This window comes from Pelodiscus sinensis, chromosome 3, assembly GCF_052426305.1.
Source record: "Pelodiscus sinensis isolate ZL-2025 chromosome 3, ASM5242630v1, whole genome shotgun sequence".
Lineage (NCBI taxonomy): Eukaryota > Metazoa > Chordata > Testudines > Trionychidae > Pelodiscus > Pelodiscus sinensis.
Window position 1 is genome coordinate 155,746,169 of NC_143054.1, and position 26,138 is coordinate 155,772,306.

The following is a 26,138-nucleotide window of genomic DNA, read 5'->3' on the forward strand; positions in this document are numbered from 1 at the left end:
AGGAGCTTCCTGGAATCGCACCCTATCTCCTGGACCCTACCTCAGCCAAACTAGGAGATTTTGGGTGCTGTCTGACACAGTTGTGCAACAAAAGCAGGCTCCATTACCTGCTTTCACTCTGCACTGCTCCTGGAAGTGGCCAGTGCCTTTCTCGTGGGCAAGGGGTTTCTCTGTGTACTGCCTCTGCCTTGAACTGCTGATTTTGCAGCTCCAATTGGCCAAAAACTGCAGCCAATGGAAGCTGCAGGAGTAGTGCCTGCATTGAGAGCACGGGGAGACCACCTGGCCTGCCTGCCTAGGAGAAGCCGCTGCCAGAGGGCTGTACCTTCAGAAGAGACACTGCCTAGAGTAAGTGCTGACCCCTTGCCTCCTTTCCACACCCCAATCCCCATTCCTTCCCAGAGCCTGCACCCAGCCCCAGCCTGGGAGGAAGTATGGGTGTGGGATTTATAGGCTGCACTCCATACCCTCTCCCCTACTCAGATTCCCTTCCAGAACCCACACTTCCTCCTGCACCCCAACTCCCTACCCCAACCTGGTGAAAACAAGTGAGGGTGGGGAAGAGCAAGTGATTGAGGCAGGGCGGATGGAGTTGAGTGGGAGGCAGGGTCTTGGACAAGGAGTGGGAGAAGGGGGCATGACCAAGGTCTTTGGGCTTGCACAATTAGACAATTGGCCCCCTACCTACAACATCTTTATTTTAAGGAACGGGGTCTATTCGGCAGTAGGGGTTGGGAAATGTTGCGCACAAGTTGTGTTATTTAAAACAAATAAAACATGAATTTCCAAGTTTCATAACTGTGTTACCTAACTGTGTAATCATTACTGTGAAGTGGCGCTCTACCTTTTCCCTCTAGGGGAGCATCTCAAAGGAAGCGCTGAGGGTAGTTAGTGGGGTGGATGATCTTAACAAGAATTGTTTGCCTTTGGGCTGGAGTGCCTGGAGCAAAGATGGACCTGATTACATAAGCCACACCTGAGGGGAAGAGATTGATCTCAGGCTTACAGGCAGCAGGAAGCTGCAGGAGATGGGGGTTGAGAGAAAGTAACAGGAATTGCAAACAAGAGACCGCTCTCTAGGCACTGAGGCCTTGAGCTACCCTGCCCAGGGAGCTGGGGAGACCTGCAGGGAAGAGGGGGTTGTGCCCACCTGAAACTCGGAAGAAGACTCTGTTTTGTTTTGAAAAACTTCCAGTGTGGCTACTAGGAGAGGGCCACTGACCTGGGTTTGGGGCCTGGAGGACAGCATGCACCACAGGGCTCAATAAATGGAATCCTTTCAGGGCGTTATTTGAAGTAATCTGAGCTGAGACATCTTACAGGGCCCTTGAAGAGGCTGGATAACCAGAGGCAGGTTGCTGTAGAGCAGGGCTACTCAATATGCGGCCTGTTTGTTTGCAGCCCACAGTGGGGTTTGGGTTTACACTCAACTCGCAGCCCATGGGTGGGATCCTTTGAACATGGCCTCCACTGGGAACATGCTCCACAATGGCGAGGCATCTCCCACGTGGGGTGAGCATTGAAAGACACAAGCAGACGGGCTGGCTGGAACAGACAGGTACAGGGTGTTGGCATTTCTAGCCCCCAAGGAGGAGGTACAGGGAGCACTGGGGCATTGTGGGAAGTGCTGGCTGCTTAGTTTGTGGGCAGAGCCTGAGAGGTGCAGACTGGCTCACACTGGCCACGTTTGGGTCCGGCGCCGCAGTTTAAGGCTTAATCAAGTGTTTGTGCCCATCAGTGTGAAAGAAGCTATCTGCATGTATATGCAACTACACTTCAGTTGTGGCCTTCTGCATGTGCTGTGAGTATCATTGTGGCCCTGGGGCTTCCAAAGTTGAGTAGCCCTGCTGTAGAGCAACCTCTGTCCACCAGAGGGCATTGGAGAGGCAATTAATGGTACCCTTCCTGTCTTAGCAATCTATCTATTGACTTTGATTTTTATCTGCTTAGGTTTAGGTACCCATTCTCCAGATACTTAATGATGCTCTGTCTCACACATACACACATCATCCTTTTTCCTTTTTCTCCCTCCTCTCCTTCCCCTCTCCTATTTATTTCGAGTTTTCATATCCCAAACTCATAACTCCGGTCATCCAAAGAAGTGGGCTATGCCCACGAACTCTCATGATACCACTCAATGGGCTTAAACTGCAGCAAGGGAGGTTTAGGTTGGACATTAGGAAAAACTTCCTAACTGTCAGGGTAGTCAAACACTGGAATAAATTGCCCAGGGAGGTTGTGGAATCTCCATCTCTGGAGATATTTAAGAGTAGGTTAGATAAATGTCTATCAGGGATGGAACAGTATTTGGTCCTGCCATGAGGGCAGGGGACTGGACTCAATGACCTCTTGAGGTCCCTTCCAGTCCTAGTATTTTATGATCTATATGTTGTTAGTCTATAAAGTGCTACCAGACCATTTGTTGTTTTTTAATAAATGGCTACACTGCTGCAAGCTGCCACTCTGATGTGTGGTCTTTGTAATGTGGCCTTTTCTTGTGTTCAATGAACACTGAGACTCTGAAGCACTGGGGGTGTGTCCACGTCCCTCTCCCACCTACTCTTGAGAGTCCCATGCTTTGGGAAACACTAGCTTAGAAGTAAAACATAATTAAGTCAACCAGCTAGTAAATGGCCATGCCTGGAGTAAGTTCCAGTGTGCGTGTGGTTCAGTGAATGTGAACTTCACTTACAATTGTTTCACTCATTTCAGAAGTTAGAAATAGACTGATAGTTTGTTTGACTTTTTTTCCATGGCTTCCAGAGCAGAAGAGAAATTTATCAATAGATTTTAAAATAGTTCAGTTCATTGCTTTATCAAAAGAGAAAGTGTGGGTTTTTAATAGAAAGTTACTTTATATTGCATTTGCAATAGTTGACTAGTACCCTAGGAGCTGTCTGGGTATTGACACTGGATTACAAGCATTGGGAACAAGCAGGATTTTCCTAGTACAATATTAGCTCCCAAAGTGTATATGTATTGTGTAAGTTGGATAAGTAGCAAAGAATAATAAATACTACATAGTGCATTTTACTGATGCATCTCAAAGCTCTTTACAATAGGGAGTAAAAATCACTCTCTCCATTTGATAGATGGAAAAATGCGAGTACAGCGAAGATAAGTGAGTTGCTGGAGACTAGGAGAATAAGCTGGCACAGTTGGCAATAAAATCCAAATCCTCTTCAGACTTTTTTTTTCCTGCCAAGAAGGGGCCATTCTGATTATAAAGTCTGACTACCTTGATTATATACGTTCACTCAGTCCCCTACTCATCGGTCTCCACTTCAGGCATTCAGCATCTGTGTGGATCCTGCTCAACCAGCTTCTCCTCACTCCACCCAGCTGGCATTGGGAGTGGGGGTAGACTTGGGGAAAGGACCATCTTGTAGTTCTGTGCCCTGTTTTCTAGTAGCTGCAATATGACCATTTGGGGTTGCTGCAGATTACAGTAGGCTAGGGTTTCTTCATGTAAAGCTTTCATGGGCTTTTCTGAATGCATGACATAATTTGCTTGACAGTATGATTTCATGCTTCATGCCGGGCACTGAAGTGACACCGGTTAAGTCATTTTAGTCAAGTACTCACATTATTTTCTTGATCTTCCTATACTTTACAAAAGACTTAATCCCATTGTACCATGTTACAACTGATTCAGAGAAGTAACTTCTTTTAATTGCCGTGTTTCACCTGATAAAAGGTCAAGACACCTAGAGAAACAATCCAGCTCTGACGTGTGGTGAATCATTAGGGAACTGAAGGGGGAGCAAGGATGAAAGCAAAGAGTATGGTACAAATCAAATCAGAGCTGAGTTGCTGTGAATAGACAAGCTCTTGGTCAGACCAACATTAATGCCATTTCCTTTGTTAGGGCTGTTGGCACTCACTCAGATTATCACCTTCTGTTCTCCATCAGGTCCTAGCTTAGCAAGGATGGAGCAAGATGAGTCAGGCAAGGTGCTTCCATGCTTAAGCCAGTGGAATGGAAATGGGAAGACCTGGGTCTGTTCCCCCCTCCGCCACAGACTTATACCAGTTCTGTGAACTCAATACCAGTATAACTGCGTCTGTACTTGGGGTTTGGCCAGTATAAAAATGTGGTAAAAGTGATCACTCCCTAAGGGGTATGGTATGGCTATGACACGCACACAACTGTTAAAAGAACATTTACGGTTGCAAAGATGGGCCCCCACCAGCAATACTGGCAAAAAAAAAAAATCTATTGTGCACCAGGTCGTACATGTGCTACAGGAAGTGGTGTGGGCAGCACATTAAGTGGCACTTGATGTTCCAACTCTATATTGAGCTAATGCCCCAGAGTGAGCCTGATAGATGCTGCACTGTCTGCTGGCACTGCTATTTCTGGAGGCCAGACACTCAGGCTGATATCCTAATTGCTTATGGTCGATAAAGATCCCAGGACACTGTTCAGATGGGTTGGGATGTTAAATTTCATTCTAGACAAAATTGCAGCTTTAGTAAACAATCCATCAGCTGAATTCAGGTGCAGAGTTTGCTGAATGTGATATTCTGACTAAATTCCATGGTGTAGCATAGGTGTAATTGGCTGCAGCTTCCCAGCCCAGATCTGGCTGCATTGTAAGTTGACTATCTTTATACAGTCTTAAGTTTTAAAGTGCATGGGGTTTGTAAACGGCTGTGTACAGTTGTCAACTTTCAGGGGAGAAATTCCCTCCTCCCCCGCTCCCTTCTTTTTAAATTACTGAGCTTCTGTTACCTTTTCAACTAGACTGACTTTTACAGCAGCTGTACTCAGTAATCATGCAGACACAGCACAATGTGCTTTGAACTTCTTCTGATGACTCACTCTGCTCAGGAAGGAGACTGTTTCAGTTGGTGTTTATTGTTTGACTCTGACTTCAAAGTACGGTCCTGGCTGCATTTGGCGATTAGCTTCAGTGTAACTTTATAACTCTGGATGGTCAAGTTGCACTGTAGGTACAACCATAACCAGGTGCTAACAGCTTTCTGAATGGTATCCCTCCTACCGTAGCAATCTATCTACTGACTTTGATTTTTATCTGCTCAGCTTTAGCATCTTTTCTCCAGATACTTTAAGAAAAAAGGAGGGGGGAAGAAGGGTGGGAGACAGAGCATCTTTCTCTTCCCCACCCCTTTCTCCTATTTATTTTGAGTTTTCATTTCCCCTACTCAGAACTCCGGTCATCTGAAGAAGGTGGGCTGTGCCCACGAACATCTTTTCTTAGTCTATAAAGTGCTACCAGACCTTTTGTTGTTGTTTTTTTATATACTGACTGTGTTAGTGCTTTTCTCTGCTTCTGATCTGTGGTCTTGTCACTATTGTCTTAGGTCTTGGAAAGTAACTTTTGCATTGATGTCAACTTACTCTATTTCTTTAAGTAGCTCTGCATGTCCCCACCTACGGGTTGTGTTGTCTGGTGCTTACTGATGTAATTTTCTCTAAGCAATGTCCCTTGGACCACATAAGGAACCCCTCCCCTTTTCCTCAGTGTTTCCAACGATTCCAAGGGTGAGGCTACATACGAGAGCGCCGTGCCCTCTATCGCTTCATTTCCTTCCAACTGCTGCACCAATCTATATGAACAGCTCCGGCCCCGGGGATTTTTCAAGCTGTCGTGCCTTGTTACTTGTCTAGTTGTTGTCCTTCATACACTTGGGCAGTTTGGCTAGTGCAGTACAGATAGTTTAATATCCATGAGTGGTGGAGAAGCCACAAAAGAAGAAACAGCTTTGAGCTGTGGTCCATGCCCGGCTGTCTTAGTGTCGGACAGACATGTTAGGTGCTTTGAAGTGCCACTCTCTTCTAGAAGTGATAGTCTAAAAAAGCGAGTGTGCAAGGACAGGCAGCAGAGAGTACAGGTGCTTCTGTTTATAGACTTGCTTGTTGCTAAACTGTCTGGTTCTGAAGAGTCATTGGACCTGAAGCCTAAAAGACTCGACTTTCCCTGAAATGGCGTGGATGTACCCTCAGTTAGGAGGGGTAGCAGCGGGTAACATGCCCCTTGTGTGCAGGAAGCTCACTTTCCTGCAACCAGACCTACATGCCTGGTGTTCGTGTACACCTTTTTGCAGCTCCAAACTTTGCCACTCGGAAGGGCAGCCTGTTAGAACTGGTAAGCAGCCCTTAAATAGCCAGTTGTTGCCATGCAAAACTCAGGCCACATGTCTAACTTCCTGCCAAAAGATCAAAAGAGCGGGAAGTGCCCTCAGGGGAGGCAGGAGAAGGGCAGCTAAGATGGAGTCCAAGTTGTTGTTTGGACATTCCAAGATGGCATATCCCTGTTATTAAACACCAGAATTTCCCCCTGGCAGCTGCCTGGAAAACTTTTGCTACATTCTGGCTCCCATCTTCTGGAGCTTAATTTCTTAGGAGTTTTTTCCGACTGAGCTCTCTAGTGCCTTTTATTAGGCCTGGGTGCACCTTGCTTGACTGCCTGCCCCCTTACTCAGGCAATGAACTATCCCCAGGTTGACCTTCTGTGGAGCCTGTCACACCCAGGTTGGGGGTGCTGACACCTTAAAAGAGCCAGCTCTGTGACAATGAACAAACAAGGGGGTTTTCATTCTTTCCAGTTAGGTGCCAAAGTGATCAGATTACGGGACTGGTGCATTCTTCCCAAAATCTATCTGGTGGCACTTCAGCTAATGGGAGAGCGGTGTGCTAGCAGGTGGTCTCAGCAGGGACAGCTGTCAGATTCATGTTTGGTCTCTGAAAGATCAAGTATCACAAGATGCTTCCTCCCTAACCCCCTCCTGACATTAGGGTCAGCCTGATGTAGAATTTCCTCTCTTCTGTTCAAGTAGAAAGAGAAACAATCAGTCCATTTCAGATGCCTTCTACGCTGTGAAAGAGGCTTTCTGCACAACTCCCTTCTCCCCACCCCGGCTGCCAAACAGTCTCGTTCTGCTAGCACTGTAGAAACATCATTTTGCTTGTCCTATTCACGTTCCTCGTAGGGAAATTTGCAAGTGTGTTCCCTGGAAGCCTGTGCGTACATCACTAAATGTTGTGCTTCAGATCTAGCTGCTTGAGTAGATGCCAAAAGTGGCAGACCAGTGCTTCATAAGTTCTTTTATCAGGTCTCTTCCCACCTCAGTTTTTTTTTCAGTGCTGCTTGTCAAACTACCCATAAATGGGAATAGGCAGAGACTCTCAAAGAAGAAACTAAGGTTTGTTACTTACAAGTTCACTATGACTCGGCACATTTGCACTTCCCTTCATGTCCCCCCTACCTTCCCTTCGTTCTCAGAGCCCAAGAAGTAACTTAGCAGTGGAAGGCACTGAGAGGATGGAAGGCTCGGTTCAGTTGTCAATAAGGGTACGTCTACACTGCAACACTATTCCGAAATAACATAGTCCACATCTACACAGCAGGAAGTTATTTTGAGATAGTGTCAAAATACTGTCAAGCTGGAGAACTTCTTACTCTGACTCCTGTAACTCTCATTGTACGAGGAGTAAGGGAAGTGGGAGGAAGAGTGCTCTATTTTGAAATAAGTGCTGTGTAGATGCTCCCGATTTTGAAATAAGCTACGCAGTTGAGTAGCTCAATTTGCATAGCTTATTTCAAGTTAAGCCTTGTTGTGTAGACTCACCCTAACTGATCCACAACCCATTTGAACATCAGTCTTTCCACAGACTGGAATAGGCTTTGGATCAGGTCGTTAGTACCCCAAAATACTTCTTGGGAAGGAAAGACTGAGACCACTGAAGGGGGGTGAGAGAAGACATTTCTTGCCAATCTGACATGTTGGTGGGATATCTGTACAAAGCAGGTCACACTTGCTTGTGTATGTTCATGCTGGCTGCCCCCTGGTTTTCTAAAGGAGGACAACTGAGAGAAATTTTGAATGTACAAATGCCCAGAGAGAATGCTGCACGGAGGACGGGCCTAATTCACTCCTCACACAGCTGCTGCAAAACGTCAGCACTGCTGTGGATACTATGTTGGCATAACCCTGAGGCAGAGATGAAGGTTGTACTAACAGAAGGGGGTTTTCTGCCAGTATCAGGAATGTCATCTCGCCAAACAAAGTTAGCTATGTTGAGGGAAGCCCTTGTCTGTTGACACAGCTCTGTCTGTGCTGGGGGAGGGAGGCAGAGGAGGGGGGAATGTTAGATCAACACAGCTACGTGGCCAGGGAAGTGTGTGTGTTTCACATCCCAGGCCAATGTAGCAATGCCCAAAAGAACTTTTCAGCGTGTAGACTGGGCCTTAATTTATCTTTTGTGCATAAAGTGCCTTGTGGTTTACAGGGAAGGTGCTATCTATAGAGCCATGATTCAGCAAATTGCTTAAGAATGTGCTTCACCTAGTAAGTGCTTTGCCAAAATGAAGCTTCCCATGCCCATTACGATTGCTCTAAAGTCAGAGCAAGCAGATGCAGAGACCATTTTTACTCCAATATTGGCCAAAATGAGAGAGAAAAAGAGCTGGCAGTGGAACAAGGGCCCTATGTTCTCAGATATTTGAAGCTGGATTTAAATCCTTCCTCGCAGAGGTGTGTTGGTGCTAATGATTTAATGACATTGATACTGTCACACTGGGGGAAACAGACTCCATGAGCCACCGCAGGTCACTTTACAGTCAAATAATTCTCAAGAGTGATGTGGAGTTTCCAAAATGCTGAGTTGTTGCTGAGAGGAAGTGGTGGTGGTGGCTCATTACCCTCCTTCTTTTCCTCATTTCTATCTTGTTAGCCAGCAAAAATGATGAATATGGGAAAATTACTTTTAAATGGGGCTTGGTAGCAATGTTTGTTGTTTCCTTGAGTGGGACAGTGCTTCTTTCAGCAAGGGATGCACCAGCATGAATTTGGCAGGAGATTCCTCCCAACATTGGCTCAGTTCCTTTGACTCTGAGGCAATGGGACCCTCAGGGCACATGTACACTAGGAAATTAATTCAAAATAACGCCTGAAATAACTATTTCTAAATAAGCTTATTGCCCAAGGGAAGCAGGAGTCCAGGCTTCAAAATAACCAGACTGTTATTTTGAAATAACAGGCTTGATAGTGTGGAAGCTCCACTTATTATTTCAAAATAAGGCCAGTTATGTCAAAATAATTCCCCAGAGTCGATCAGGGAGAGTAGGAAACAATCATTTATTTTCAGTGGCATTAGACAATTGTAAGATTAGAGGCGATGACCGAGACTTTTCCCTCAGGATTTAGACACATCAGCCACTCATTAGAATGGAAGATGTTTAAGAGCCTAAGCCACTTAGAGTATCAATGCATGACATTGCCTCACACCTTCACATCATACACTGACCCACATCTCCTTCAGATGGTTACCATAAAATCACGAGTATAATGCGCACCTATGTATAATGTGCACCCTGACTTTAGAATCTTAGCATAATGAAAAAAACTGAACTCCTATGTACAATGTGCACCCCATTGTACAGGAAAATGGGAGGTAACCTGTTTCTGAAGTCCAGAATTTCTTGGTTTCTACTAAACTGGAACACAACATTTGATTATCCTTAAACCAGATCTGAAGCTACAGGGAAACACATGCACCAGGGAGCCGGCGGGTGCTGTGGGTGGCAACATGGCCTGCCCTGCTGCGCCAGGAGCCAACCCACCAGCACCAAGCCCAGGCTCGCTCGCTTCCCGAAGGTGGCTCCAGGCTGCAGGAGAGCAGGAGGGGGGGACGTGCTGCTTCTACCTGCAGGCTTGCCTGGGAAATGCGCGTGCAGTGGACAGTTGCCCGCGAGCCGCGCCGAGCTCGCACCTGCCGTGGGGAACCCCAGGGACTCCCAGGCACAGCCTGAAGGAGCACCAGGCAGGCAGCAAGCCAGGGCACTGCACTCTGGTGGCGCCGGCTCCTCGCCTTGTCCAGGAGCCTGGTGGGGCGGAAGGCCCTGCGCTCCTCTGTGCAGAGGAGAGGGGGGAGTTTAAAACTTTTTAAAGAAATGCTCCTATGTATAATGCACACCCTGATTTTGAGCCTAAAAAACTGGGAGGGGGGGAGTGCGCATTATACTCACGATTTTACGGTAGTTTGAAGAACAATGGCAGGTGGGTTTGCATCTTGATCATCGACTGGCTTTACAGTGTGATTCTAATGAGCGGTAGAGATGTAGCCGTGTTAGTCTGGGGTAGCTGAAGCAAAATGCAGGACAATGTAGCACTTTAAAGACTTGTTAGTCTTTAAAGATTCTAGTGAGCCAGTTTATAAATCAGTGCAGAAAAGTAGATTAATCTTTGTGGACTGCCACTGACAGTAGGTGTATGTCCCCTCACACTGTGGGGGGGGGGGGGGGAAAGGAAATCAGGTCTCTGCTTTTATCTAGCCCCGGATCTCTCTCTCACCCCCTATGTGATTGGAGAAAATGAGGCAGAGAGACGTGAATGTGAGTCAGTTCTCCTCTTACCCCGCTGGGAAGAGCACACTGGTCTCTACACGCCTAGTTGTCTGCTCTAACGGGCCAGTGTCAAGTATGCTCATCTTCTGAATAGGCCCATTGCCCTGGGGCCCTATATTTTGCCTTTATACTGGAAATGTTTTACTGGGAAGCTCTGGGGCCTGGCTGCCGCTTTCCTCACATACAAGGAAGCGGAGGCCTAGATTCCTGCGAGGGGGGCAGACGGGCAGGCACACAGTAGGATGAGATTCTTCTGACAGTCATTGCTCGGCAGCGTGTGTCATTTTGAATGTCTCAGCTAGTGGAAGCCCAGCTCAGAAACCATAAGTGGACAGTGCTGTATGCAACAAAGCTGACAGCCACATTTCTCTAGTAGTTCATTCATAGTAGCCCCAGTCACAATGAATGAGATCTCCAGTGGAAGAGCTGCAGTTCTGCTGTTAAGTGTCTGGGCCCTGCCTCGAGGGCGGGGGTCAGCAACCTTTCCCAAGGGGCATGCCAAGATTTAACCCTCCTGCCCTGGGCCGCGCCGCTCTCCTGGGATGGGCTCTCTCCACTGTTCGCCCCGCTTGGGCTCCTGCCCTGGGCTCTGCTCCCGTTCTTCTGTGGGGAGGGGAGGAGCAGCACATGTGCCCGCTTCCCCTCAAGCCGGATCTGGAGTGGTGCCTCGGGACTTCCCACGCCAGCCTGAGCTGCCAGACTTTGTCTTCAGTGCATGTGCATGCCACCTCTTCCACCCTCTTGCAATTGGCTCCTGTCCTGGGGGCTGTGATGGAGCCAGGAATGCGCTTTGAATTCCCCGCCCTAGGTGGAGAAATAAAAGGGGCCAAACTGCCACAAGGGGTGGCTAAGCACAAACATGCCTAAACTCTTCCCCCCGCCCCTCCAAGCTCAGGCTCACGTCTGCGGGGCACACGTAATGAACAGGCTCCCCCTCACTTCCCCCATCCCCTGCAGAAAGCCGACACTGGCTCCAATCTTCCAGGGGCACAATGTTGGATCACCAACACAGATGGATCATTGTGGGGGGGGGGGGGGAAGCGAGGGGGAGCCCGTTCATTGCATGTGCAACTGAAAATTATCTTGTGTGCCACTTCTGGTATGTGAGGCGGATGTTGCTGACCCCTGCTCTAGGGTATGGAGTTAAAGGTTTACAATCCTCTTTAAAAACTGCAGGGAGCTGTTTTGGTGGTGGTCTCCCCGCCTTAGCAGAGAGGGCTGTGACCCCCAGGTTTTTCTAACAAATGAGGGGTTAGAATGTCAATCTGTTGACTGATGTTCTAATGGATACTTTTAGGAAGGTCGCTTTGCGGAATTACAGCAAAGTCTTTGCAAGAGCCCATACATTGGCAATTGCAGCATCAGCTGGCAGGCTAGTACTCTGGGGAAATGCTAGGAGCTTTGATTTGGGTGTCAGTACTCTGGGGAAAAAGCAGAGGCCTTCAGGCTTCTGCAGTGCTTCAGATCGCAGAGGTTCCTAATAACGCAGGCCACCTCGTCTGTCCCAGCTGCTATGTGTTGGGTGTGTGTACTGGGTGTGTGTTCTGCGCAGGGCTGGAAGCAAAGCCCAGGTGAGTGGGGTGGCCTGTGGAAACTTAGGGGGAAACTTTAGCCCAGCCTTTACCAGGGATGGAAGGGCAGAGGCTGAAGATCGTTTTAGAAAACTCAGCTGTAAGCATGGATGCTAATGTCCCCTTCAGTTCCAAGGTGCTGGAGCACACCCCTGCCCAGAGGTTTCGCCCTGCTCTGGCATTTCTGAGAAGTTTAGAAAGCTGGGAGTAACCAGCTCATTTTTGCCGATAGGAAATGTTGTGTCCATATCTATATCCCTGCAGGGTTCTGATTATCTCAAGCATTCACTAGAACTCCCCTTGGATCTAATTTGTAGTGGGCCAAGAGGGGCAGGGATCAAAGCCCAGGCCCCGCGGACGATGGAGCTTAGGCTGCTGTGCCTCGCCTGTGTCTCTGCAGGACTCAGGGCTGGGCAGGGGAGGTTCTCACCGAGCATGGGCTGTAAATGTTTATCGCTTTAGCTCCACCTGTTGCTCTCCCTTGCCAGGCCACCGAGAGTCCCATCCTGTGCCTGACTGGGAAGCAGGAAGGGATCAGAGGTGCGGCCGGACTCCTAAGCCCGTCGTCGGGAGCGGGTTTGGGCACCATGACCGTGGGGGCCAGGCTGGGGGGGAAGGTGAAAGCCAAGTTCTCCCACTTGGGGCCTGGCGAGGACAAGGTCTCTATCCTGAAGCGGCAGCAGGAGGAGGAGGACGGCGTGGGAGCCCCGGGCAGCCAGGCAGAGGAGGGGACCTGCCGCTCCAAGAAAGTACGCTTCGCCTTCCTCCCGGACAGCTACGAGCCCCTGCGGCAGGAGGGCTCGGGAAGCAGGAGCAAGTGCAAGAGGAAGCTGAGAAAGTACGGCAAGGTAAGGAGCCGCCTGCCCCCGTCCCCTTCAAGCACGGCCCTGCCCGGGTTCGCTGGGGAGTCCCGGCCCTGTCCCTGCCGGCCCGCCGAGGAAACCGCCCCCGCTCCTTTGTGGGCATCTGGGGCAGACCGGCCGGGCAACGCAGCCAGCCAAGCGCCCAGATCAAAGCTGCTGCCCCCAGCACCGCGGCAGGGAGTTCCGGTGCTTGCAGGGCAGAGAGCTAGGCTGCCTGGGCGGGGCGCGCGCTCCTGGGCAAGCGGAGTTGCAGCCCCTGGGCGGAGGGCAAGCTAGGAAGCGCCTGAAACTGACCAGACCCTGCAGCGAGCCCCGCGCCTGAAACTGACCAGACCCTGCTGTGAGCCCCGCGCCTGAAACTGACCAGAGCCTGCTGTGTTCAGCAAGGCGGGGTCGCTGTGTTTGTCGCCGTAGGGTCAGACTCTCCGCGGATTTAGCTCTTTATCATCTATGGCAGAGGAAGCGTTTGCCTTCCCTTCTCTCACCAAAGGTCCCTGAAGTCCTGTGTTAACGGGGGTACTTCCCCGCCTAATGTATGTTTCAGGACTTGGCTTTCTTGGATGCCGCAGAAGCTGCGCTTGAAATCCTAAGCAGTATGAATGCTCTGAGCGTCTCTAGCTCCTTTTCCTGTGCGGTCCTGCAAATAGTTATGAATCCAACCTCCCGGCATTCTGATAGGTAAACTGAGGCATGGGCAGGTAGTCACGCACACGAGGTCACATCATAACAGAGCGTGGGCAAGAATCTAAAAATGCTGCCTCCCCACTTTCCTCCCTTGTGGGTCCCATTTTTAATGTGTGCAGTAATATGTGGCACTGATTTTTTTTCTGTCAGTGGTGCTTAAGTTGACACCTCTTAGTGGGGGAGGCCTTCTCCTTTTCTATGTGTTAGAGATGTTCCTTCAATTTTCTTCATTCACCTTCCCCACTGTGCAATACGGCTTCAAAGAATGAATCTACTGCAGGAGCTGTCATGCTCCAGTGTGGCTGACTGTGACAGCTACTCCCAGTTTGTAGCCTGCTAGTAGAAATGTAGACTTTAAAAGTCACAATTTTCCCCTCCTGCCCCCTCCTTTGATGGGGAAGAGCTGGGCTCCCCCGTTGATCGGATGGACAAAGGAAATTTAACTTTTAAGGTATTTTTAAATAATTGACTATGTGCCAGCAAACTCAAATATCACAAACATCATATTCAAAACTAAAAGGAAAAGGGAATGCAAAAAGAGAGAGTGCATTAAATAAATACATAACAAGAATGAAGGCCAGACAACTCTTAAATGTAAGCATAAGCAACAGCTGCCCTGCCAGAGAGGTCAATGCTGGTTTTAGGAACTAAAACTAAAGGAGGAATGACTTTGTGGGGAAGGAAGATGTGGATTTTTTGCCTTCGCTTCCTGGCTGTACTGCAGACTTACTATAAGGCCTTGGGAAAGTTGCATTGTCTCTTTCTGCCTTGTTTCCTCATCTGTGAAATAGGGCAAGAGTTCCCTACCGTGCAAAGGTGATATAAGGATTGATTCATTGTAGGTAAAAGGGTTCAGACATTGTGCTGATGGGAGCCTTGCAGTATATAGATGAACAAGAGGAGAAAATGGACTACAAGAAAGCACCAGAAGTCTTAGAAGCAAAGCAGTAAGAGACCCTTTTTTAGAGGGGAGCCATGAATTTCTGGAACATTTCACCTCACTGAACTCCTATGAGTTGCCCCATTTTACAGCTAGAGAAATGAAGCAACATGGCCAAAGTTACAGCACAAATAAGTGACAGAGCTGGGAATAGACTCCTGATGCCCTGACACTTGGTCCTGTCCCTTGACCACATAACCTTGTAATGAATAATCTTGCACTGGTCTCAAGAAGAGGGTCAGGGAGTAGCGGATAATTAATTCTCATACTTCCCCATTGTAACATCATAAGTAATAAGTAGGGCACCAACCTCCGTTGTCTTTAGGTGAATCACCAACTGTTAAAAGGATACATTTAATATCTGATGGCTGCAACCCTGCCTTTGCATTGAAAAGTACATATGCACTAAAGTGGTGATCAGTGTAATAACTAATATTACTTGTCCAACTCCAACAAATGTTCTAAGTCTGTAAAATCACACTTAAAATTAACCTAAAAACATCCCAAAATATTGCTTTCAGATATTTTGAGGATTTCTAGAAGTACACAACTGCCATATTCAGTAGGAAAGGGAAATGTCTGCTTGAAAGACAATTAATTAGTTAAAGCCGAGGAAGCCTCCTGCTGACTCTTTTTTGTTCAGGAGAAACCAGTTCCGTTAAAGAAGGAATGGAACTTACTCTCACTTAGATCAAAGGATAGGAAATCTGTCATTGCCGTCTGGAAATGGCACCAAGCTAATCCATGTGACGGATACTTTACATTTCTTTGTGCTGCAGTTCTCAAGCATGATTATTTTGACATCATTCCAATTAACTACCACGACTAGTGGGTGGTTTTTTTTCTTTTCCTGCACCGACACAAAGAAGTCATAAGACAATGCCATATATCTAGAAAATGATCAGTTTATTTAGAGTCAAGAAGTCCCTGAGAATCGTACACAGATTTTAAGGGGGAAAAGTCACCATTTTTTACTTTGGTAACTATTATCATTTAGATTTAAAAAAATTCCTATTCTTAAAGTAACATTCCTCTTGAATCATTTTAGTAACTCAATGTTACCCATTAATTTGCATCTGGGTGCTCAGATGTGGGTGGGTTGGGGTGTTAACTGGGTCAGCTCTTGTCATGTCCCCCGTATTTCCCATACAAAACTGTTTTCACCAACCACCTATGAACAAGCCAAATAATTGACGTGGAGACGGCTGCCAGTTGCCCATTCCTGGTGTAAGTCTTAGGGCCTGTCTAAACTACAGTGGAGTGGCTGTACCACTGTAGTTCTTCTATGCTGATGGAAGGAGTTCTCCCGTTGTAGCTAGGTTGATGGATTGATCAAGCGCTGTCTCTCTTGGAGACAAATTTGGTTTACTTGTGTTGATTTTTCATACTCCTGAGTGATGTAGTTACACCAACCTAATGTGCTAGAGTAGACCAAGCCTTAGTCTACGCACAAAGATTTACCCGCAAAATTATGTCGGTTAGGGGGTAGGTTTTTTCTTTGTGCAAACATAGCTATGTCAGTAAGCAACCCAGTGTAGACACAATAATAGTACAGTATAGCAGCATACAAGTTTTTATCCCGGTTTATCTTAATAGGGGTTGTGGGAAAGGGCAGAAGCACTTAAATGCCAATGTAACTGCATCTACAGTGGGGAAGGTTTGGCTTGTTTAATGATACCCATATAGTTAAACTGGCAAAACTCTTAAATGTAGACAAGGCACACAAAAGGGAGGCAGAAAATAGAGATACAGTCAGAGAGGAACAGCAACTTGCATAGAGTCCTACAGCAGATCCATGTCTGAGCTGGGAAAAGAATCTGGCTGTCCTGAGTCCCAATCTGCTGCCCTACCCACTGGTCTGTGCTGCGTCTCAATCCGGCCATGGGACTGAAGACTGCAGAGTTTGGTCTATGAAGGGACGTTGTTTGGTCTCATCTGGTCTTTCAGGTGCTGTAATCCAATTTTAGAGAAAGTTATGACTATAAAAGAAACAAATTGTATTCCTCTAGTTTTGTTTTAAACAGGTAAACACCTACTGCAGTATGTGCAATGTAAACATTGAAATCTTGTGCTGGTCCCTGAGGGCCTGAAAGTAAAATTGACTAGAAGTCAATTATAAACAGAAAAGCACTGGCCCAGCCATGAGAAACCAGCACACGGCATCAAGATTGAAATGAATATAGACAATATTTTTCAGCCTGAATAATCTACTGTGTGTTTTCTGCAATGCTGTAAACAAATGTGTCAGGTTTTTAATAAATATTTAAAGAGAGATTGTCAAAACTGGAAATGCTGACAAAAAGATGCAACGTTTGTGTACTTTTCCATTAAACATTGATCTCATTTTTAACACAATTTTAACCAGCTGGTGTCCTTTTGAATGCAAGCAATTTAATAATCCTTATCATACAGATTGTCTGCCTGGGAAAATTCAATTGGTATAAATTAAGGTGCAAGATTAAATCCAGAGTTCAATCTCAGAGTCAAAAACTCTGAGGAATGGAGGTTGGTTGTAACTCTAAATAAAATGTTAGTTAATTTGTCAAAAGTTTACAACTGAATATTGATTTAATGCAGCTTTAAAACTGTATTATACAGAAGAAAAGTATTGCTTTATGTTTGTTTTTTATTAGTATACAGTACTGTATTTGCTTTTTTGTGGGTCTATACTGCTTCCTGATTGCATACTTCCATTTCCAAATAAGGTGTGTGATTGATTGGTCAGTTCAGAACTCTGGTGTTTGTACACTGGATAACTAACTTTCTTATTATTCAACAAACAACAACAACAGCAAAACAAAGAGTCCTGTGGCACCTTATGGGCTAACAGATTGATTTGGGCATAAGATGCATCTGACAAAGTGGTTTTTACCCACAAAAGCTTATCTGTTAGTCTATAAGGTGCCACAGGCCTATTTTTGAAGATACAGATGAAAACGGCTACCCCTTGATACAGAATAAGGGTACGTCTAGACTACCGCGTTTTGTCGACGGAAGTTTTGTCGACAGATACTGTCGACAAAACTTCCGTCGACAATTTGCGTCCAGACACATGGAGTTCTGTCGCCAAAGCAAGCCGCTTTGTCGACAGAACTCCGTAGTCTGGACGCAGTGTTACAGGCAATAACACCTTCTGTCGACAGAGTTCTGTTGACAGAAGGTGTTATGCCTCGTAAAATGAGGTATACCAGCGTCGACAAAACCGTGGAGTTCTGTCGACGTTATGTCGACAGAACTCCGCGGTAGTGTAGATGCTGGTATTGTTTTGTCGACAAAAGTCCACTTTTGTCGACAAAACTAGGTAGTCTAGACAAAAGAGTGCTCATGTGGCAGTTGATGCTGGTATAACTGTATCTGTTGAATTATGCTAGTCTAACTGGTAAATGTTCCCCTGTGGACAAGTTCTACTAAGATGGTGGGTCTGTTCATACTCTGAGGTTGTTGAAGGGCATATAAAATTGCTGCCCTTTGTTTGAGTCCCTCCAAACTGTTTAACCTGATGTTATCTTTTTGTTGTCTCTCCCACCACCCCCATTCCATGAATGTAGAATGTGGGCAAAGCTCTCCAGAAAGGATGTCGCTACTTGGTGATTGGCCTGCAGGGATTAGCAACAGCCTATGCAGCACCCTTTGGAGTGGCAGCCTCAGTAGCCTCTTTGGTCCGCTAGAGTGGCTTTACCTGTCATAAGGGAAGAAGAAATGAGCTTTCACAGAGGAGTGCAGTGATTTGTACTTCCCTAGCATTAGAGCCGCTGCTGGGACCTGTGTCTGAAAACTCTTTTCAACAACAGCAGTATATGAAGATGCTGATGTGACATATTTTAATGGACCAAGTGTGTTTCTCCAGTACCTTTCATGCAACCATCACAAGTGCTTTTTGGCTCTTAAAATCAGATTGAGTGAAAGAATGTGCAAACCCAGGGAAAAACTTGTTGATGAACTGAGCCAACATAACTATATAACTATAAAATTTGTAGTTATAAATTAATTAATTTACTCAAATTACTGAGGCTATTTGTGAAAAGGAGCAAAGGGGAAGGGAAAGCAAGTAGACGAGGGAGAGAAGTATGAGTGAACTGAAAGGGGGGATGAGGCGGGAGAAGCAGTGATTTGATGCGGGCTACAAGAAGGAGGAGGAGTCAAAATAATGGAAGGAAATGGAGATAGTAAAGGTAGCAGGAAAAATAGACTTAAAAGTAGCCTTTGATTTATTTGCTTGTGTATTTTAATGCTCCATCAGTGACAGCTACAATCAATATGTTTAGATATTGTATGCAGAGCTTAACTCAGGGCAGAGACAAAGTAGTCCTACTTCAGTCTTGTTAATTACAGATGTTGAGAAATCATGCCTTGGGCCCTGCAAAATCATGAGATTTGGGAACAATCACCAGATTTTTAAAAAGATATATATTTTGTTTGCTTTCTGGGTGTTGAGCCTTTAGGGTTTCCTCTAGTCATACTTCTGAGCTTCTCTCTGCAATTGTGAGGGCTAGAAAATAACTTTAAAAATGAAAGCAGAGAATCTTGTGTAATTACTTGACTCTGGGAGTTGTGGCTTTATGGAAAGTACCAAATATTGCAAGACTCTCTGTAGTCACATCTGAGGCCAATAGAATTCTACTAATTCTGTATTCATTTCATGTAATGAAAGTGGCAGTGATGGTGTATCAAAATGAAACTTTCAGATGGCTGGGCTATGAAATCTGGATGGAGATCTCCTAATATCACACTGTGAAGAAGCATTTTTCTTACTAATATTCAGAGTCCTAAGTTATACTTTTCTGCTAATTTTGCAACTAAATTTTGTTGGCTTGTTCTCTTTGCCTTATTATGAATGAACTGGAATTGCTTCTTTATCAAGCCCGATTGTGTTTCTTTGAACAGTGATCAGAAAAATGAACACACATCTATAGTCTTTTCTAGTGGAACTGTAAATAAAAGTAAAATGTTTCTTGTGCTTCTGTGAAGGTTATTTTTACATGCACAAATGAAGGAAAGTTTTTTATTCCCAGAACAAGTACAGCATAGGCAGCCACATTGCTTAGTCAACAGGCCTCCACCCTCCCCTGGGGACACCGTCTCTACAGATGAGAGATAGTAGGTTAGTGTCAAGGGACCCATATGTCAGCTCAAACGTCACAAGGCAGCCAGTTGTGATAGTGTTTTTTGCAGTGTGAACTCTTGTTCACTCGGACCTGCACTGAGACCCACAATCCTCACTTCACACAAGTCACCCCCTATATCTGGATTAATCTCACTTTTTTATATATATAGCTCTGTTTTTGCTTCCTCTTGAGACTTGTGATTCTTTGGGTGGGGGAAGGGAATAGTGAGAAGGATCCAGGGCTCAGTTGTTGATTCCGTATGTATGTTACACACCCCGCCAGCAGTTACAGCATCATAATGTAATAGCTAATGGGTAACTCACAGACTCTAGCCTGTGTTATCACCAGGGACTTTCCACAAAGGTAAATATGAACTTTAATTTGTAAATGGCCTAGCCTGAGGGGGTGTGTGCTCTTGTCTACTGAACTATGGCCTCCCTTTGGCTCAGACAGCTTCTATGGAATAGGCTTGCTGCTATCAATGCATTTTCAAATTGGAGTGAGAGACAGAGTCTTCAGTAGTGAGCCTGAAAAAAAAAAAAAAAATTGAGGCTTATTGGCAAGAGAAACTCATGCTAAATGGTGCTTCTAAAAGAGACCAAAACATAACAATCAAAGGAGGGAGAGAGAAGATAAACAACTACTGTCAAAAATGAAACTGTCAGTGATTCATGTCAAAGCAGATTTCCCTCCTTGAAATAAACCGGTTCATTTCTTGCTGAGGCTGCCAATTGTTGTCCTTTATCTGTTTTTCTGGACCAACGCTCTCCTGTCCTTCCTCCTTTCAACATAAAGTCAGGCTAAGGGCTTGGTGTGCCAGTTGCTAGCATAGCACAGAGTGAAAAGGCAGGAATGGATACAAAACACCAAGTCAGCAAAAGCCCAGAACAGAAAAACCAGTTCAGTGGCATAGGATCTAATTTTCTGGGGTGCAAAGGGGCACACGGGTCCAGCTGTAGTCTGCCTGCCTAGTACCTCTGTGATTCAGGACCTGATCAGTTTGCAGTCTGAAAAGGCAGTGCTGTATTGCTTCTGGCCTTGGCGCAGCAGGGATTTGAATGAGCTGCAGCGTGCTCATGAACAAAACAGTGCCAGTCATCCGGTGGGGAGGTTGAAGGAGCTCTGAAGTTACACCCCAGCCTCCAGGCGGGATCGCCAGAGCAGTGTGTGGATTATACCTAGATGTGGGTTTAGGCCTTTCTCTGCTGTTACCTAAATACAGTGAACCTAGGGAATTCCCTAGAATGGGAATTGCCTGTGTCTCCAGTTGAAGGGGTAACAGTAATGAAACTTTCACAGTGAGATCTCATCTTCCAAGTGTTTGTCAGGAGTTTGAGTTTCTGTTTAAGCATTTAACCAGAGGAAATGCTGTGGCTGCATGGCCAGCCTTTACAAATAATAAGGGAGGCCCCCAAAATCATACGGTTGGCTTAAAAGTAATGAGATGTAATAAACTTGGCACTAAGTTCTTTGCCTTCTGATATCTGAGCATTTATGGTGCACTCAGGTCACAATTTCAAGTTTTTCTCTACAGCCATGAGGACTAGGAACTTTTCCCAGCCCCAAATGAAAGCTGAAGTTTTTGGGTCACAAAATCTCCTGGCATCAGGGGCATATTATTTGATATTTAAAATACTGCAAGACTTGCAAAAAAATGCAAGAGTCAGCAGCGGTGCAGCATGGGCAACTAGGTGAAAGAGGATTAAGTTTTAAACCGTGATTTAAATTCCTTCCCCTCTCAATTGCTTGGGGTTTGATTTCTTGCGATATCATCATCCCACTAGTTTTAGAGTCACCACAGAATCCTTTCAGCAGTTCTCCAACTGCATTGCACTCGGTCCTCCTTTGGGTGACAAAAATTACCATGTGATCCCAGGAAGGAGGCCGAAGCCTGAGCCCCACCACTTTGGGCAGGGGGGCCAAAGCTAAAGCCCAAATGTTCCAGCCCTGAGCAAGGGAGATTGGGCTTTGGCTTCAGCCTTAGGCCTCAGCATGTCTAATGCTAAGCTGGGCGACTCCCACCCCACTAAAATGGGGTCAAGATCCACTTGGAGTCCTGACCCACAGTTTCAGAACCACTGGAGACCGGAAGCTACTTTTTAAAAAAAAAAAACGGAGCCTTTTAAAATGTAGATAATAAGGAAGCAAAAATGGGCAAATCCACACCTTTTTGGCTTTTAAATAAAGTCCTGGCCTTATTCCAAGTGCCTTTGGGGATCGTTACAAATCCTGTGTCACTGAACAGAATGAGGCCTAGGAGTTTTGTTCTGGCCATTGCAGTCCAAGGGCCTTTATAACTCTCCACGGAGTCAGAGGAAATATTAAAGCTGCATAATGGTGCTTGGCTTCACCTGCACAAGTTGCTCCCCTGCAGAGAGGAGAGGTGGCCCATGGGTCAGCAGCAGCTTGCATCAGAAAAGGCCTCAGCACGGATTAACGTGAACTTTTATGAGTCACTTATGAACTTTGCTAGTCACAGTGTAGTGTTAGCTTAAGAAACAAGCCACCCATCGGAGAGACTCTGCCTGTCCGGCCAGACCACAGCACTAGTGTTGCCACCTTGGTCAGATTCACGAACGGGACACTCCGGCAGAACACCCTGCCCTGCCTCTTCCCCTTAGGCCCCACCCTTTCCCCATCTATTGCCCTCAAAACCCTGCCCTGCCTCACCTCTTCCCCTGAAGCCCACCCCATCCAACACCTCTCACCCCCTCCTCCTTCCCCTCTCCCACCCACATCAGGGGGGACTCATCTTTGGAGCCCGGCTGGGAGCTGCAGACACGTGATGCAGGTAAGAGGCAGCCCCAACTGAATAGAGACTGGCACAGGTATAAGCCAGCTCCTCCCCTAATCACAATAACCAGACTTTGTCTGGTCAGATCGACTGAGTGAACATGCAATGTCAGGTCCCCGATTTGACTCCACTTTCCAGTCTAAAACAGGGCACCCGGCCACCCTACACAGTGCAAACAGGGGAGACTGTGTCGGCTGTATTCAAAATGTTATATTTTTCTCTCTTTAAATGTTCTGTGTTTCATTTCTGCAGCCCCCTGCTCACTCATCATTGTTCACCCTTTATCCTCCCCTCCCTCAGGTACATTTTGTGCCACCTTCTATAGCAGGGGTCTCAAACTCAATTTACCTCAGGACCAGTGCCGGTCCTCAAATCCTCCTAGTGGGTCAGCGGGCATCCCCTTCTGGCAGGGCTCCAGAGGGGTGGCGGGCTCTGTGCATTGCCTCTCTGCATCTCTGCAGGCCCATGTGCTCCCCCCAGGGCAATTTAAAACCCACTGGGGGAGTCCTGCCCCGACCATGGGCAGTGCCGCAGGGCTGGAGAAGCTTCCTGCTGCTAGTTCCATGCAGTGGCCCGCATGTCCCTGTGGCCCAGCGTAGGTGTGTCTGTCCATAGGTGTAAGCTGTGAAACCATTAACTCATTTTGTGAAACTGACTCGATATCAGGGATGTCAGCTCTCCTGATTTGTTCACAAGCCTCCTGATAATTGGGGCTTTATTGTTTTCTGCAAAGCCCCCACCGTGTTAGAATTAAGCCAGATCTAGGAACTTCAATACCTGAAGCATCATGTGCCGCTATCAACTGTGATGGCTCTTTGTAGATTATGCTTGTTGCTATTAAAAGAGAAAACCAGCCTTCCTTTTCCCTTTTTCTTTCTTTTTAACAGAAGGAACTGGGGAAACTTTTGGGATGGGGGGAGCCTATACAGGAAGGATGGACTCCACCTAAACCAAAGTGGATCCAGACTGCTGGCACTTAACATTGAAAAGGTTGCAGAGCAGTTTTTTAACTAAGAGATGGGGGGAAACTGATAGGTGCGGAGGAGCACGCAGAATGGACAGAGATGTCTCTTAGAGGAGAGTTTATTGATAGAGATTCTCTAGGTTTTAGTCAGGAGGAGAGGATGGAAGAGGATAAAGTATGGGCCAGATCAGACGAAAAACATTCACATAAGAATCTGACACATCAGAAAAGGGCAGACAAATAAACAGTGACAAGTTTTTAAGTGCTTGTACACAAATGCTAGAAGTCTAAAAAAAAAGATGGGTGAACTAGAGTGCCTTGTGTTAAAGGAGGATACTGATATAATAGGCATCACAGAAACCTGGTGGAGTGAGGACAATCAATGGGACACAATCATTCCGGGGTACAAAATATATTGGAAGGACAGAACAGGTCATGTGGGTGGGAGAGTGGCACTATATGTGAAAGAGAATATAGAATCAAATGAAGTAAAAATCTTGAAAGAATCAACATGTTCCATAGAATCACTATGGATAGTAATTCCCTGCTCTAATAAGAATATAATAGTAGGGATCTATTATCGACCACCTGACCAGGACAGTAATAGTGATTATGAAATGCTAAGAGAGATTACAGAGGCTATCAAAATAGAGAACTCAATAATAGTGGGGGATTTCAACTATCCCCATATTGACTGGGTACATGTCACCTCAGGACGAGATGCAGAAACAACATTTCTTGATACCTTAAATGACTGCTCCTTGGAGCAGCTGGTACAGGAACCCATAAGAGAAGAGGCAATTCTCGATTTAGTCCTGAGTGGCACGCAGGATCTGGTCCAAGAAGTAAGTATAACAGGACCACTTGGAAATAGTGACCATAATATAATAACATTTACCATTCCTATGGTGGGAAGAACACCTCAGCAGCCCAACACTGTGGTGTTTAATTTCAAAAAGGGGAACTGTTGAAAAATGAGGTTAGTTAAACAGAAATTAAAAGATACAGTGACTAAAATAAAATCCCTGCAAGCTGCATGGACACTTTTCAAAGACACCATAATAGAGGCCCAACTTAAATGTATATCCCAAATTAAAAAACATCGTAGAAGAACTAAAATGGAGCCACCGTGGCTTAACAACCATGTAAAAGAAGCAGTGAGAGATAAATAGACATCTTTTAAAAAGTGGAAGTCACATCCTAGTGTGGTAAATAGAAAGGCACATAAACATTGACAAATTAAGTGTAAAAATGTAATAAGAAAAGCCAAAAAGGAGTTTGAAGAACAGCTAGCCAAAAACTCAAAAGGTAATAACAAAATGTTTTTTAAGTATATCTGAAGCAGAAAGCCTGCTAAAAAACCAATGGGGCGCCTGGACAATCGAGATACAAAAGGATCACTTAAAGACGATAAAGTCATTTTGGAGAAACTAAATAAATTCTTTGCTTCAGTCTTCACGGCTGAGGACGTTAGGCAGATTCCCAAACCTGACCCATCCTTTGTAGGTGACAAAACTGAGGACTTGTCACAGATTGAAGTGTAATGATGAGGTTTTGGAATTAATTGATAAACTTAACAGTAACAAGTCACCGAGACCAGATGGCATTCATCCAAGAGTTCTGAAAGAATTCAAATGTGAAATTGTGGAACTATTAACTATGGTTTGTAACCTATCCTTTAAATCAGTTTCTGTACCCAATGACTAGAAGATAGCTAATGTAACGCCAATATTTAAAAAGGGCTCTAGAGGTGATCCCGGCAATTACAGACCAGTAAGTCTAACGTCAGTACAGGGAAAATTAGTTGAAACAATAGTAAAGAATAAAATTGTCAGACACATAGAAGAACATAATTTGTTGGGCAAAACTCAACATGGTTTCTGTAAAGGGAAATCATGTCTTACTAACCTATTAGAGTTCTTTGAAGGGGTAAACAAACATGTGGACAAGGGGGATCCAGTAGATATAGTGTACTTAGATTTCCAGAAAGCCTTTGACAAGGTCCCTCACCAAAGGCTCTTACGTAAATTAAGTTGTCATGGGATAAGAGGGAAGATCCTTTCATGGACTAAGAACTGGTTAAAAGACAGGAAACAAAGGGTAGGAATAAATTCAGAATGGAGAAGGGTAACTAGTGGTGTTCCCCAAGGGTCAGTCCTAGGACCAATCCTATTCAACTTATTCATAAATGATCTGGAGAAAGGGGTAAACAGTGAGGTGGCAAAGTTTGCAGGCGATACTAAACTACTCAAGGTAGTTAAGACCAAAGCAGACCCGTGAAGAACTTAAAAAAGATCTCACCAAACTAAGTGACTGGGCAACAAAATAGCAAATGAAATTTAATGTGGATAAATGTAAAGTAATGCATGTTGGAAAAAATAACCCCAACTGTACATATAATATGATGGGGGCTAATTTAGCTATAACTAATCAGGAAAGAAATCTTGGAGTCATTGTGTATAGTTCTCTGAAGACATCCATGCGGTGTGCAGCAGCAGTAAAAAAAGCAAACGGGATGTTAGGAATCATTAAAAAAGGGATAGAGAATAAGACGGAGAATATCTTATTGCCCTTATATAAATCCATGGTACTCCCACATCCTGAATACTGCGTACAGATGTGGTCGTCTCATCTCAAAAAAGATATATTGGCATTAGAAAAGGTTCAGAGAAGGGCAATTAAAAAGATTAAGGGTTTGGAATGGGTCCCATATAAGGAGAGATTAAAGAGACGGGGGACTTTTCAGCGTGGAAAAGAGGAGACTAAGGGGGGATATGATACAGGTATATAAAATCATGAGTGAAATGGAGAAAGTGATAAGGAAAAGTTATTTACTTATTCCCA

The 26,138-nt window shown here is 45.6% G+C and overlaps 1 protein-coding gene across 1 annotated transcript; it reads left to right on the plus strand.

The window, feature by feature from the left end:
* The first annotated feature begins 12,428 nt into the window (after nt 1-12,428).
* On the plus strand, nt 12,429-19,388 carry C3H1orf115 (chromosome 3 C1orf115 homolog). The gene is made up of 2 exons (XM_075925229.2): nt 12,429-12,792; nt 17,980-19,388. The coding sequence occupies exons 1-2, from the start codon at nt 12,532-12,534 to the stop codon at nt 18,097-18,099; spliced, it is 381 nt and encodes a 126-aa protein (XP_075781344.2). The 5' UTR covers nt 12,429-12,531; the 3' UTR covers nt 18,100-19,388.
* Nucleotides 19,389-26,138: the final 6,750 nt, after the last annotated feature.

What these genes read in the sequence shown, in the direction of transcription:
- C3H1orf115 (XM_075925229.2), top strand. Translation starts at nt 12,532, where the DNA reads ATGACCGTGGGGGCCAGGCTGGGGGGGAAGGTGAAAGCCAAGTTCTCC. An exon ending in AGCTGAGAAAGTACGGCAAG is followed by an intron (nt 12,793 to 17,979) that starts GTAAGGAGCCGC and finishes CCATGAATGTAG; the next exon opens with AATGTGGGCAAAGCTCTCCA.